The 14761-nt window shown below is 40.9% G+C and overlaps 4 protein-coding genes across 4 annotated transcripts; 3 read left to right on the top strand and 1 right to left on the bottom strand.

The window, feature by feature from the left end:
• The first annotated feature begins 1014 nt into the window (after positions 1–1014).
• Positions 1015–2539, top strand: anapc13 (anaphase promoting complex subunit 13). The gene is made up of 2 exons (XM_084017684.1): positions 1015–1402; positions 2226–2539. Exons 1-2 carry the CDS (start codon positions 1304–1306, stop codon positions 2349–2351), a joined length of 225 nt encoding a protein of 74 aa, XP_083873810.1. The 5' UTR covers positions 1015–1303; the 3' UTR covers positions 2352–2539.
• Positions 2540–2689: 150 nt separating this feature from the next.
• On the bottom strand, positions 2690–4949 carry LOC311018631 (lathosterol oxidase-like). The gene is made up of 5 exons (XM_084017667.1): positions 4070–4949; positions 3836–3968; positions 3586–3686; positions 3362–3490; positions 2690–3191 (listed from the first exon to the last, which is right to left on the bottom strand). Exons 1-5 carry the CDS (start codon positions 4277–4279, stop codon positions 2922–2924), a joined length of 843 nt encoding a protein of 280 aa, XP_083873793.1. The 5' UTR covers positions 4280–4949; the 3' UTR covers positions 2690–2921.
• A 3233-nt stretch (positions 4950–8182) lies between these two features.
• LOC311018672 (metallothionein B) lies at positions 8183–8810 on the top strand. Its single transcript, XM_084017689.1, has 3 exons — positions 8183–8269; positions 8365–8430; positions 8644–8810. Exons 1-3 carry the CDS (start codon positions 8245–8247, stop codon positions 8733–8735), a joined length of 183 nt encoding a protein of 60 aa, XP_083873815.1. The 5' UTR covers positions 8183–8244; the 3' UTR covers positions 8736–8810.
• A 3364-nt stretch (positions 8811–12174) lies between these two features.
• LOC311018681 (metallothionein B-like) lies at positions 12175–12716 on the top strand (the record flags this gene model as incomplete). Its single annotated transcript, XM_084017699.1, has 3 exons — positions 12175–12199; positions 12300–12365; positions 12591–12716. The coding sequence occupies 3 exons, from the start codon at positions 12175–12177 to the stop codon at positions 12680–12682; spliced, it is 183 nt and encodes a 60-aa protein (XP_083873825.1). The 3' UTR covers positions 12683–12716.
• Between the last annotated feature and the right edge of the window lie 2045 nt (positions 12717–14761).

The raw sequence follows: 14761 nt of genomic DNA, 5'->3' as shown, positions 1-14761 counted from the left end.
AGTATTGAGGGAGTTGTCACGGTACATCCCATTCCTTCGCAAGCCTTCGGTGAATCTTTGAGATTTTGGGTGGAAAGTACACGGTGAGCTTTCAAACGTTGGAGCGATACGCCCATAGTCATTGGAAGTGGTCCTGTACAATAGATTCTGGGGCTTTGTCCACAGCGCTGGCCGCGCATCTTTAAATGCATCAGTCACCATGCAGCTGAAAACTGGGTTTCCAGGGTTGACGCATGCCTTTCTGTTGTCAACGTGCTGTTCTTGAGAGGCCGACATCTTTGCAGTGCCTACAACATCAGAATGCACATTCCTCCTCTTTAGTACAAGATTATGCAAAACCAGGCTAATTTTAGATGCAAAGCGTTCTCTATTTTGTTCAACTACTAACATCATAAGGCAAATGTATGAAATAAAGGGTTTGATGAGGCTTTATCACTGTACAAGACCATTTACAAGCACAGAGCTTTAAAAAATCTGCTTGGATACACTTTCACATGGAATTGAGTATCTATTACAAAAGGCCTGTAGGCAAATTACATTACTGAAGGAGCAACAACACTAAATGTACTTCCTAAATGAAATCTGTAATCAAGTTAAGACAGTTACCTTCAAATGCAGTGAAACAAAGCAACGATTTCAAGCGATGTCTGGAGCACAGCTCGAGGAAGAGACGTCTGGTTACCATGGAAACCGCAAAACATTAAGTGATTATTTACGTTTGAATTTATTAACTCATTGGAAACGGTTGTGTCTGACTAACTTGAATATTCTTACACACGGTCCGTCAACCAACCGTCAAACAGCATAATTTTACTTTCATATAAAATACATGTTTTACTTTAATTTTGTAATATTATTATTGATGTTATCTTCTATTTGTGTTATTAATATCATTATTAATATCATTATTACTTTTATTATTAATTGACTGTGACTAAATCGGCTATTTAACAAGTAAAATGTTTTCTGATAGCCCGTGTGTGAAGGCATCAATGTCTACGTCATCACCAGGCGTCAGCTGGTGACGTACAATTACCGCATCTGCTCTGCTTCGCTCAAACGGCTACGCTAAAAAAAAAATAAACAGAAACTGAAAACGCGTTATTAACCGAACCACACTCTGAACCAAACTGTAAACTTTTTAAACGCGCACGTTACTCGTCACCCACTCATTGTTTGGTGGGCTGACTATATTTGTAAAGGGTAGCAGTGGACCGGCGAGCTGTCTGTCGTTATTCACCACAGCGTTTGAAGTTGCAGTTAGCTTCAGGCTAACTCGATCAGGAGGAGGAGATCTGTGAGGATGGACAGTGAAATCCAACGAGACGGGAGAGTCCTGGACCTCACCGATGACGCCTGGAGGGAAGACAGGCTGCCGTATGAAGATGTCACCATCCCTCTGGTAAATGCTGCACAAACTTAAGTTTAGCAACAGCTTTTTATAGAGTCGTTTACATCCGGTTTCCCATCGAACATTTGGGTTTCATGCAGGTGGACATGTTTCTCAAAGACTACTTTCGATTTTGTATTAAAATACAAAATAACAAATTAGGACGCAGCCTTAAGTTGGTGTATGTTGAAATTGGATGACCCTTCACCTTAGTATAATTTGTTTTGCTCTCAGTATTTTTGTATGAAGGCTCACAAACTTCCAAAAACAGAGAGCAAGCATCTTTAATAGTAGTAAATAAAAATAAAAAAAAGCCAGTCTATCACAGCCATTCACGCTCACATTCACACCTACGGGCAATTTAGAGTCATCAATGAACCTATCCCCATCCTGCATGTCTTTGGACTGTGGGAGGAAGCCGGAGAACCCGGAGAGAACCCACGCGTACACGGGGAGAACATGCAAACTCCACACAGAAGGAACCTGGACCCGACTCGGGAATCGAACACAGCGAGAGGCGCTGTGAGGCGACAGTGCGACCCACTTCAGCACCGTGCAGCCAATTCTGGCCTTACATAATTTAACTTAGTTATTCTGTGCTTCCAAATTTCCCCCTGCCATCAGATTTGTTTTGTTCATGCCTAGTAGTTGTGTCAACAACCCTAAGCCCCTCCCTGAACATCTGACAGTAAATATTCCTGTTTTGACTTGAAAGTGGTTTAGTCTTTTGCCCAAATACACACTTTTGTCTCGACATCATTTCACACTGTTGACATAAAGTAGCACGAGCTGCTCCTCTTTTTCACGGCACCTCGTCTCTCTCCTGTTCTGTCAGAGTGAATTGCCTGAGGCTGAGCAGGACAACGGCGGCTCCACAGAGTCTGTGAAAGAGCAAGAGATGAAGTGGACGGACCTCGCTCTGCAGAGCCTGCACGAAAACACACCAAGCACTGGGAGCTGAAGGACTGATCTGGACAACGTGGCAGAAACGTGGACATGGACATGAATTCAGAGATACATGTAATTCACCATCTATCTGCATTTTATTGTCTTATGTTCCAACTAAGCTGAAATTATGGGGGGAAACTATATTCCCATTAGTATTGCGTTTATTTGATAGTCTTTATAAATATAAATAACATAAACATGCCTCTGTTGTCTGTAAAGTTTTTCTTATCTTGTGTTGAATCCAGTGAGTGAGGAGGAGGACGGTGCACTGTCATCTTTCCATCACTCCAATCATAAAGCTATAGATTCACTGGCCTTGTGTTATGAAGTTGTGATCATAAATCACAGCACCATGTTGGCAGTCAGATGAATACACCTGGAGGTAAATATGAGATGCATTTCCCTCTGTCAGACTAAAGTTCTTGAAAATTCAACTATTAGCTCAACTTAGCTGGTTTTTATTCAGAATTCCTTCCAAGCTTCAATATTTGTATTTACCATTTCACCATTGTCTCTTGCGTCATGACCCAGGCTGAGCATCTCTGTTGCCTCCCTCCCAGGAGGTTTAACAGGAAAAGAACTATCACTGTGTGTGTGCCGCCTCTGCCATGAGCTTGCGAATGTGGTCATGTGGGCCTTTCTGCCGCAGGGCTGAGGGGTGACGGTAGGAGCCCCCTATACGATCCCAGAGGGTGAAGTATTGTCCGTAGTTGTAGTAGAAGTAGAGGTGATGGTCTACGTGGTGAGCAGCACCATTGATCAGACATATCAGTGGGCCGGGGATGCGATAGTCCCCATCGTGTATGGAAATAGTCCAGACGTTCACAAAGACAAAGAGTGAGAGGTAGACCACCTGTAATGTAAATATCCTAAATGTCATTTAAGCACACCTCGGTTCATGACACTGCAACATGTTAATAATGTACCATTTGGAATGAATCAAATTTTACATGTAGCTTCAATCCAAGCACCTTGTGTAGCATTACTAAATGTTTTGGTAAAGAGGGACAGGTAGACCACCACCTTGTGCAGGGGGAAGATGAATGGGTAGACGTGATAGGGTAAGCTCTGCAGGAAACCGTCGACTGGGTGGAAGGCATGGCTGGCAAACGGTGTAGGGATCTTGAATATGTGGTGCTGCTTATGTAAGTGCTGAGGGGTGGGAACACAAAGGTCTGCTTCAGTGTCATTCATTAAGGTCTACAGTGAATTTTAGCCAGAAATAAACTGTGGAAAGAAAAGCTCACCTTGTAGATGCTCTTATGGTGCATGGCACGGTGTATCCAGTAGATGCACATGTCTGTAAAGAACAAGAAGCCAACGATGCTGAGCAGCAACCCGGGCCAGCCTGAAACGCAAACAGAGCATTGAGCTAATGGGTCTCATGAGGGCAAATTATTTTATAACCCTGTTAACGAAACGATACAACAAAATTAGAAATATTTGATTTGGTGGCTATTTTTAGCCCTTGGGTTTGAATATTTCAGGTTCTCTCACCCAGAGAAGAGTCACTGACGTTGTCGTGAAGTTTGCTGTTTCCCTTGATCTCCGAGAAGAAAAGGCCCACTGTGGGGAAGCTCATCCAGAAGATGGAGACCATCGATAGGTGAATCTCTTGTCTTACCTGGTTCTGTCGTTGGATCACAAACACACAAGGTTAGGATGCGGGAGAAGTCTGCCCCATCAACTCCTCCTTGACTTTTAATTGGCCTATCGTTTAAACAGCCTTACCTTGATGAACTGTGGATGTTTCATGAGCTTATGGTCAAACACGTAGTAGAAGTTAAGAGTGGCGAAGCCCAGATAAATCAGCACCGCCCCCAGGTTGGTCACTACCCACAGGCTGATGATCTGACGCAGGGCCCCGTCCTCGGGCCACGAGGCCGGGTAAACATACGGAGTGAAGATGTGATAGTCAGCAATGTTCAGCACGTGATCCATCGTCTGTGAAGAGGGGGAGATGATGTGATGTATGATCACGCTTGTTTAACCACCATGACAGCCCTAGATGATGAGTGTATTAAAGAGATCAGAATAAACACACTGTGAAGGGAAAAACAACATCAATTCTGTTAAAAACGTGCAGAAGTAGTTGGATATGATCAGTTTCTTTGTGAGGACACATTGAAAGGCGTCTTAATCCCAATCAGAACTGAGTGGCTTTGCAGTTAAAACACGCTGTAGATACTTTGTCCACGCTTTGAGCTTAAGATTTATAAGTCAGCCTCTATTTTAATTACATTTTGTGGCTTCATCCTTTTTCTTACTGGGGTCATCCTGCTCTAGATATTTTCCTTTGACACTAAACTGGCCAAGAGAGGCAGCTTATATACACAAACAAGACAAGGCAATGAAATTAAAGGATCTTACCTGTAGAAATGGCCACTGTCCAAATGCAAGCTACTGTACCTGTAACATAATAACTCAAACTGCCCTCTCCGTTAACCCCTCTATAAATACAGCCGTATGAGTTAGAGTGGATGCTTGTTAACTGGACACAGCACCTCCTCGACTAGACCAAAGTCCTGAACTTGTTTTATGTCCTTGTCAAAAGCTGCGTCTGATCTGCTCTGTTTTACATGATTAATGACCCAATCAGACAAATCATTGATTGCCACACACACCTCGTTGTGGGATCACCCACCGAAATGTCTCAGCTTTTTTTCTCTTTTTCTCCTCGCCTCATATGCTTCAAATTCAGGATGACTCAATTCATTTTCCCCAAAAGTATTGATTCCAGTTTTTCGCATGCACTGTAAAACAGCTGTTTAGCTGTAGAAATATGGATAGTTGCCTTCACTCAAAACTGATTATATCACTCACTCTAAAACCCGCTCATTGCTGAACTGACCTGCTTCTGGACGTCCAACGTGTGTGACCGTTCCTCTGAAGTAGACGAGTCCTCCTTCCTCCACGCACATGTGCAATGCGACACAGAGCACATGGCTTCTGTAGCATTTTGTGTGGAGGACGAACCGTGCCCTGCTTTTGTGAATGTACCATGCATTCCAGGAAGAAACTGAGAGATTCAGAGGGAAACAGTGTCGGTCCTGGTGGAACAAGATCCCAACATGCTCAGCAAGTAACGAGGAGCTCAGTGGCAGCAGGACTTCATATGCCAGGCAGATCTGCACCTTTCTGTCGTTTTTTTTAAGTGGATTAATAATAGCTAATGTGATTCCAAGTAATATAATGTTGAATATAACATTAGATTATTTATATGAAACAAGTTAAATCATCTGATGTCTTTGTATTAAATCCACATTGATGAGTCATCAGAAAAGTTGCAGTGATTTTATTTCACGTTTGACTATTTTTAACAAACCTGAATCACTTGCATGTCATTCTTTGCAGTCCAGGTTTCCTGACACCTACTGGGCTTTAGGATCCAATTCCCTCTGAACTCTGCCCTTTACACACACACGCACATACACACACACACACACACACACACACCATGTGCATGTTCCACACATGAGCACACAGCAAAAGTAAGAGGTGTGAGTTTGAACACGAAGGGAAAGAAATATTTAAATATACAGCGATCGTTGAATCCTCCACACACACAGTGGTTTTCATCCTTCACTTTTCCATTCATTAACTTATAAATATCAAAGTTTGTAATTGATTCATGTTAGATGTTTTTCTGTAGATGTTACAAGATAAAGAAAAATGCAGATTACATTTTTTTTAATGCACATCTGGAATGCAAACGCCTCAAATACCCAAAGAGGAAATATATTGGGAAACTGTCCCACAAAAAGAAAGCTGTCTGTATATAAATGAGTAGACATCTCCCTCTAGAGCTCTCTGAGGCAAACAGCACCTCTGTGCAGTGTGCTGCGTCTTCATGTGATTTATAAATGACACATTAATACTTCTGTTTAAGTAACTGTACCATCCAGTGCGAACAGACAGAATGTATTGCTCACTGACCTTAATTAGTGTCCTGAAGTGCTTTTTACATTTATTATACTTAACGACGCATCTCTAATTACCTGCTCTCCAACATCCTGTTCATGATTAATCATAATCACTACAGATGACTCACTGTGTCCATCTGGAATTATGCCGGTTCAGATGACTGTGCAGTCAGAAATTACGGAAATTGAGTTACACAGGAAAGTGCAGGCTGTCCATCCATTAACTGTGAGCATCCAAAGACAGGGTAGACCCGAGACAGGCCGCCAGTCCACCACAGGGCTGAAACACACACACAACCTGCTTTGGGACGTCTAAAGTGTGTGAACCTTCCAACCGACCGAGTCATGTGTTTCCCCTTAATCATTCTGAAAGTAGAAGAGGTTGCGTCACAACATCACATGGGCCCTGGGTGATGTTGGGACTTTCAAATTGTATTGACTCTTGAGTGTATTCTAGTCCTGCTGAATGTGTTAAGTGTCCTGGGAGGACATCTTTTGTGATATGGGACTATAAATTAAATTGAATTGAATGGGCGTAGTCTCTATTCACATTGAAAGTAGACACTTGAATGAAGTGAAAAATGGAAACCCAAGGGTGCATTTGTTACGGTATTTCATGGTTGTGTTATTTATACACTTTTCTGTGTAATTTATATTCAATGTGGGATCTTATTCTTTTAAAATCTGAAGAAAACCACTGTTCTTCACAATACACAGTCAAAATAAAGTATTGATAAATAAAGTATATATTGTATCAGGTTGATATGGCCTACTCAACAAGACATAAACTTTAACAATATACAATATATATATTTCCTAATTCTCCCTGGAAACATATTTCTTGTAATGTCACGTGGACTGTGATTAACTGTTTTATTCTATCAATTGATGTTTCTAAAAAATATGTTGAACAGTGGTTCAGGTAATGTCACATAATGACTTGGCTCATTATGCACGCAGCTATGTGGAAAAACTCAAAGCAGCAGGACGGTGGCGAGCGCAAAAAAGGGGACAGTGCTGCGTTCAGGCTCCTAACAAACGCTCCTACATCCGAGAACATCGAAGTTAAACAATCTGTGGAAATTTACGAACAACTCGTAAAGTAGATATTTCCCACAGCGCGCCGTACCTGAAGGCAACGTTTTCAATAGCCTGTTTACTTTGGTTTGCTCACGCGCGCTGTGAAGCGGCCGGGTGCAGAGCGCAGACTGGGCGGCGGGAGGGAGCGCGAGGACCACAACAATGTGTGGAAAGTGTTGTTTGTAGTACCGTGTGCACAGACCCGAAAACACCGGGGAAACGCGGGGGAGAATACAACTGTCGTGTGTCACCGTGACATTAGCATTTCCTTTACATCGACACGATATAACTAAACATATCATGAAGAGGCAGAGGGTTTCCGGAAATGAAATTGACCTTCAGAATAAAAGGGCTCGTCATATACTATTGGGTTGAAATCGCCTTGTTTTAGTAAATGAATAACCGTTTAAATCATTCTCCCCACATTACCTCAAATGTTATGTTGGCCGTGTGCAAACGGAGCGCACGACCCATCAATCTGTACACACCGCAATTAGTAATGTATCCACGTTAAAAACAGGCTATATTTTACTCTCTCATCACCACACAGTAGAAAGTGAGTATTAAAATGTCCTAGTGAGAGACGCAGGTCCCACTTAGTGTCACCATACAGGCAACCTAAACACGAATTGGTGAAGCTCCGTGCGGGTCCCACACTAATTGCCTACATAATGATCTTCTAGTATGGAGACGAGGTGGGTAACTTCTGCTCTCATTCCCGGGTGTGTGTGGAAGCGTGTGCACAAACCCCTTTGTAATCATCTCGCAGTTTGCACCCGGCGCTGTTGTCCCCAGCACGCTATAAAAGAGCCTCGCCATCCTCTCTGATTCACAACACTGACTCGTTAGAGACCAGATACTCAGCACCTGAACGCCAAGCGACATCACCTTTGAAGAGGAAACATGGACCCTTGTGATTGCTCCAAGAGTGAGTATTCTTTTTGAAAACATTTGGTCGTGTCTTTTTTTGTTAAACTCCTTTGTCATCAAGCTGATGTTTCTTGATTTTGTTGTTTTTTACAGGTGGAACATGCAACTGCGGAGGATCCTGCTCTTGCACAAACTGCTCATGCACCACGTGCAAGAAGAGTAAGTCATTATTTTAAAATCCGTCACTTATTTTTGTTTCTAGTCTGTATCTGAACATTTATATGAAATGTAGAGAAACAGCCCATGTGCCTTTTTTTTTTTTTTAAAGCTGCAACGTGGTGGCATGAGTTTGAGTTCGCCGTTTTTGTTGCCTCCTAGAACATACAATGTCACGTCCTTGAATTTTTGGCCACTAATCTGTTCCTCTTGCAGGCTGCTGCCCATGCTGCCCATCCGGCTGCACGAAATGCGCCTCTGGCTGCGTGTGCAAAGGGAAGACGTGTGACACCAGCTGCTGTCAGTGAGGAGCCGCTTAACATCAGCCCTCTATGATGGAGCCTGTCTGATCTGCTTTTGACTTGTCTTACTTATTGCAGTTGCTCATGTCAAGAGCACGTGTTTTTTTTTTTTTTTTTTTTTGTAATTTATAATCGTCTTCAATGTTGAAATAAATGTATTTTCCTTAACGTGGCTGTGCTGTCTTGGTTTGGGTGAAAGCAGTCTCTGCATGTGTATAGGGTTTCAAGCCTCTGTAGCAAAGTAGCTGAGGCATTGTGGCTCCAATGTTGTATACATAGATCTGACCAAGGTCACTACATGGCTTAAGTTCATGTGCCAAGGCTGCGTGTCCAGTCCTGATATCATGATCAACGGAGGGGGGTAAACTAGGGATATTACTGTTTAATATTGTGGTGCAGGAGTGCTAACAAAAGACTTGTATGCTACTAACCTACCATTTAATATCAAATTTGAGTGAGCCATTACCACATGGGGCCTCCTCCAGGGCTTTTCTGTCATGGTTTGAGTCCTAAGCGTAACAAGTACGTGCACCGACTGCCTAAACCTGAAGAGATTTGTCGGAAAATGTGAACAAGTAGTTAAAGCAGCACAGCTATTCCATGTTGTCACAGCCAAGTTTAGGTTGGGCTTCTGGTTCAAGCTGAATGCTTAAAGTAAACGTACATAACCCTAAAACTTAACTTGCTGACTAAAAATATAATATAAATGGCTTACATTTAAACCGGTTTTATTCAGACTTGTGACCCATTACATTTATTTCGTGCCATGATTTATTATGTGTTGGGTTTTCCCCTTTCCCTTTTCAAATTAGCTGTGAAAGAATGAGAAACATAACAAAAAACATTGACCATATGTACAGAATCACAATATTCTATGTATTTTTAAAGGCAAACATTTTAGATGGCTGCACAACCTTTTGAAGAAAAATACTGTTTATCTTGCAATAAGTTTTACCACTTAATTACATTTTAAATAAAACAGATTTTGACAAGAGAAAAACATAGTTTTGTCATTTAGTGCTATATAGAATTAAGAGAACTTCATTGGAATCATTAAGTCAAAATATGTAAACTTCTACATTCATATTTAAATTGATTGGTGATAATTCACACACATTAATACAATTCAAAGCAGTTGCTGCTTCACACACTGGCACATGACATTTAAAGGCAGTTCAACAATTTTGTGTAATTGCATTGTGCGATGTTACATAAAGAATACATAACATGAAATAAGAGGTTCAGGCTCGGCTCTATAAAACACCTGGTTTATTCATCAACCATTTCCTTTTGTTTTGCTTATTGAAGCCGTTTCAACAGGAATGTGTAGAGTACTAGTAATAGAGTCCTTGACAATGACCTTCTGGTTAGGCAAGAGCCTGGAAGATATTCCAATCAGGCAATAAAATGACACCCCACAATTGTAGATAACATTCTCAAGCCACAATAAATGGTGAACTGGGTCTTGCATCATTGCATTATGGTACCCCCCTCCCCATAGCCCTTCATCATTATGCATAACTATTCATTGCACTAAGCACTTTGTATTGACTATATGGCACTTATTTGGTGTTTTCTATGGGATGATCTGTATAAAGTAACAGTGGGACACTTGAAAACTCTGTCTTTGCTCCAACTGCATTTCATTGTTACTAACAATGACAAATAAAAACTGAACTGAACCGAAGTGAACTTGTTTTTGTGTCATTACATAAAATCTGCGAGCCCCTCACCGGGAACTGTAAACACTGTAACAAACCAGGAGACATGTTTATATTGTAATGAACTTTCTCAATAAAGTAAAAAAAACAAACATTTCTTGTATTTTTTTCTTGTAATGTCACGTGGACTGTGATTAACTGTGTTATTCTATCAATTGATGTTTTTAAAAAATATGTTGAACAGTGGTTGACGTAATGTCACATAATGACTTGGCTCATTATGCACTCAGCTATGTGGAAAAACACGAAGCAGCAGGACGGTGGCGAGTGCAAAAAAGGGGACAGTGCTGCGTTCAGGCTCCTAACAAACGCTCCTACATCCGAGAACATCGAAGTTAAACAATCTGTGGAAATGTGTCACTAAGAGTTACAAACATATAAACATATTGGCACCCTCAAAAAAATAAGTCGCATATATAATGCAATGTGAGTATGCTGATTATCTCTAGGGTTTAAAACATGGAGTAACTTATCACATAAACAACTCATAAAGTAGATATTTCCCACAGCGCGCCGTACCTCAAGGCAACGTTTTAATAGCCTGTTTACTTTGGTTTGCTCACGCGCGCTGTGAAGCGGCCGGGTGCAGAGCGCAGACTGGGCGGCGGGAGGGAGCGCGAGGAGGACCACAACAATGTGTGGAAAGTGTTGTTTGTAGTACCGTGTGCACAGACCCGGAAACACCGGGGAGACGCGGGGGAGAACTGTCGTGTGTCACCGTGACATTTCCTTTACATCGACACAATATAACTAAACATATCATGAAGAGACAGAGGGTTTCCGGAAATGAAATTGACCTTCAGAATAAAAAGGGCTCGTAATATATTATTGGAATTGCCTTGTTTTAGTAAATGAATAACAGTTTAAATCATTCTCCCCACATTACCTCAAATGTTATGTTGACCGTGTGCAAACGGAGCGCATGACCCATCAGTCTGTGCACACCGCAATTAGTAATGTATCCACGTTAAAAACAGGCTATAATTTACTCTCTCATCACCACACAGTAGAAAGCGAGTATTTTGATGTCCGAGTGGGAGAAGCAGGTCCCAGTTATGGAATTAGATTTGTGTCTTTATTACATGCGAGAAAATAAATGATCTGAGAGAAAAAAAAAAGTTTCAGAGAAAAAATTATCACACTGATAGCAAAAAATCTATATTGGAGAGTTAAAAAAAATATTTTAAGAGAGATTTTTTTTTTCTCAGAAATAATTTTGAAAATGTATATTTTTTTATATTCTATGAGAAAATACTTTCTCTCAAAACTTTTTTTAGTCTCAAATATTATTATCTTTTGCTATTGGTATGAAAACTTTTTCTCTCAAATATTTTTTTTTCTCTCATCAAATGCTTTTTTGCTATCAGTGTGATAATTTTTCTCTCAAACATTTTTTTCCTCTCTCTCAGATCATTTATTTTCTCGCATGTAATAAAGACACAAATCTAACTCCATACAACTTAGTGTCTTTCAGTATGGAGACGAGGTGGGTAACTTCTGCTCTCGTTCCCGGGTGTGTGTGGAAGCGTGTGCACAAACCCATTTGTAATCATCTCGTACGTGCCTGCATGATGCGCGTGACAGGCGCAGTTTGCACCCGGCGCTGTTGTCCCCAGCACGCTATAAAAGAGCCTCGCCATCCTCTCTGATTCACAACACTGACTCGTTAGAGACCAGATACTCAGCACCTGAACGCCAAGCGACATCACCTTTGAAGAGGAAACATGGACCCTTGTGATTGCTCCAAGAGTGAGTATTCTTTTTGAAAATGTTTGGTCGTGTCTTTTTTTTTTGGTTGAACTACTTTGTCATCAAGCTGATGTTTCTTGATTTTGTTGTTTTTTTACAGGTGGAACATGCAACTGCGGAGGATCCTGCTCTTGCACAAACTGCTCATGCACCATGTGCAAGAAGAGTAAGTCATTATTTTAAAATCCGTCACTTGTTTATTTTTGTTTCTAGTCTGTATCTGAATATGAAACGTAGAAAAACAGCCCATGTGCCTTTTTTTTTTTAAATTGGCTTAACGAGCTGCAACGTGGTGGCATAGCCTACGTTCAAGTTCGCCATTTTTGTTGCATCCTAGAACATACAATATCATGTCCTTGAATTTTTGGCCACTAATCTGTTCCTCTTGCAGGCTGCTGCCCATGCTGCCCATCCGGCTGCACGAAATGCGCCTCTGGCTGCGTGTGCAAAGGGAAGACGTGTGACACCAGCTGCTGTCAGTGAGGAGCCGCTTAACATCAGCCCTCTATGATGGAGCCTGTCTGATCTGCTTTTGACTCGTGTCTTACTTATTGCAGTTGCTCATGTCAAGAGCACGTGTTTTTGTAATTTATAATTGTCTTCAATGTTGAAATAAATGTATTTTCCTTAACGTGGCTGTGCTGTCTTGGTTTGGGTGAAAGCAGTCTCTGCATGTGTATAGGGTTTCAAGCCTCTGTAGAAAATTAGCTGAGGCATTGTGGCTCCAATGTTGTAAACAGACATCTGACCAAGGTCACTACACACATGGCTTAAGTTCATGTGCCAAGGCTGCAGTGTCCAGTCCTGATATCATGATCAAGGGAGGGGGGAAACTAGGGATATAACTGTTTAATATTGTGGTGCAGGAGTGCTAACAAAAGACTTGTAGTCTACCAACCTACCATTTTATATCAACTTGAGTGAGCCATTACCACATGGGGCCTCCTCCAGGGCTTTTCTGTCATGGTTTGAGTCCTAAGCGTAACAAGTACGTACACCGATTGCCTAAACCTGAAGAGATTTGTGTCAGAAAATGTGAACAAGTAGTTAAAGCAGCACAGCTATTCCATGTTGCAACAGCCAAGTTTAGGTTGGGCTTCTGGTTGAAGCTGAATGCTTGAAGTAAAAGTACATAACCCCAAAACTTAACTTGCTGACTAAAAATATAATATAAATGGTTACATTTAAACTGGTTTTATTCAGACTTGTGACCCATTACATTTATTTCGTGCCATGATTTATTATGTGTTGGGTTTTCCCCTTTCCCTTTTCAAATTAGATGTGAAAGAATGAGAAACATAACAAAAAACATTGACCATATGTACAGAGTCACAATATTCTATGTATTTTTAAAGGCAAGCATTTTAGATGGCTGGACAACCTTTTGAAGAAAAATACTGTTTATCTTGCAATAAGTTTTACCACTTAATTACATTTTAAATAAACCAGATTTTGACCAGAGAAAAACATAGTTTTGTCATTTAGTGCTATATAGAATTAAGAGAACTTAATTGGAATCTTTAAGTCAAAATATGTAAACTTCTACATTAATATTTAAATTGATTAGTGATAATTCACACACATTAATACAATTCAAAGCAGTTGCTGCTTCACACACTGGCACATGACATTTAAAGGCAGTTCAACAATTTTGAGTAATTGCATTGTGCGATGTTACATAAAGAATACATAACATGAAATAAGAGGTTCAGGCTCGGCTCTATAAAACACCTGGTTTATTCATCAACCATTTCCTTTTGTTTTGCTTATTGAAGCCGTTTCAACAGGAATGTGTAGAGTACTAGTACTAGAGTCCTTGACAATGACCTTCTGGTTAGGCAAGAGCCTGGAAGATATTCCAATCAGGCAATAAAATGACACCCCGCAATTGTAGATAACATTCTCAAGCCACAATAAATGGTGAACTGGGTCTTGCATCATTGCATTATGGTACCCCCCTCCCCGTATCCTTAACAAGCCCTACATCATTATGCATAACTATTCATTGCACTCAGCACTTTGTATTGACTATATGGCACTTATTTGGTGTTTTCTATGGGGTGATCTGTATAAAGTAACATGGGACACTTGAAAACTCTGTCTTTGCTCCAACTGCATTTCATTGTTACTAACAATGACAAATAAAAACTGAACTGAACCGAAGTGAACTTGTTTTTGTGTCATTACATAAAATCTGCGAGCCCCTCACTGGGAACTGTAAACACTGTAACAAACCAGGAGACATGTTTATATTGTAAATGAACTTTCTCAATAAAGTAAAAAAAAAAAACATTTCTTGTAATTTCTTCTTGTAATGTCACGTGGACTGTGATTAACTGTGTTATTCTATCAATTGATGTTTCTAAAAAGAAAATGTTGAACAGTGGTTGACGTAATGTCACATAATGACTTGGCTCATTATGCACGCAGCTATGTGGAAAAACACAAAGCAGCAGGACGGTGGCGAGCGCAAAAAAGGGGACAGTGCTGCGTTCAGGCTCCTAACAAACGCTCCTACATCCGAGAACATCGAAGTTAAACAATCTGTGGAAATATGTCACT

Source organism: Eutrigla gurnardus (genome assembly GCF_963514095.1).
Source record: "Eutrigla gurnardus genome assembly, chromosome: 9".
Classification (NCBI taxonomy): Eukaryota; Metazoa; Chordata; class Actinopteri; order Perciformes; family Triglidae; genus Eutrigla; species Eutrigla gurnardus.
This window is presented reverse-complemented; position numbering and strand designations above follow the sequence as displayed.

Coding starts and splice junctions, on each gene's coding strand:
- LOC311018672 (XM_084017689.1), top strand. CDS start 8,245: ATGGACCCTTGTGATTGCTCCAAGA. Junction 8,270..8,364: donor CCCTTGTGATTGCTCCAAGA/GTGAGTATTCTT, acceptor TGTTTTTTACAG/GTGGAACATGCAACTGCGGA. Junction 8,431..8,643: donor ATGCACCACGTGCAAGAAGA/GTAAGTCATTAT, acceptor TTCCTCTTGCAG/GCTGCTGCCCATGCTGCCCA.
- anapc13 (XM_084017684.1), top strand. CDS start 1,304: ATGGACAGTGAAATCCAACGAGACGGGAGAGTCCTGGACCTCACCGAT. Junction 1,403..2,225: donor AAGATGTCACCATCCCTCTG/GTAAATGCTGCA, acceptor CTGTTCTGTCAG/AGTGAATTGCCTGAGGCTGA.
- LOC311018631 (XM_084017667.1), bottom strand. CDS start 4,279: ATGGATCACGTGCTGAACATTGCTGACTATCACATCTTCACTCCGTAT. Junction 3,969..4,069: donor AACATCCACAGTTCATCAAG/GTAAGGCTGTTT, acceptor ATCCAACGACAG/AACCAGGTAAGACAAGAGAT. Junction 3,491..3,585: donor ACCATAAGAGCATCTACAAG/GTGAGCTTTTCT, acceptor CCCACCCCTCAG/CACTTACATAAGCAGCACCA.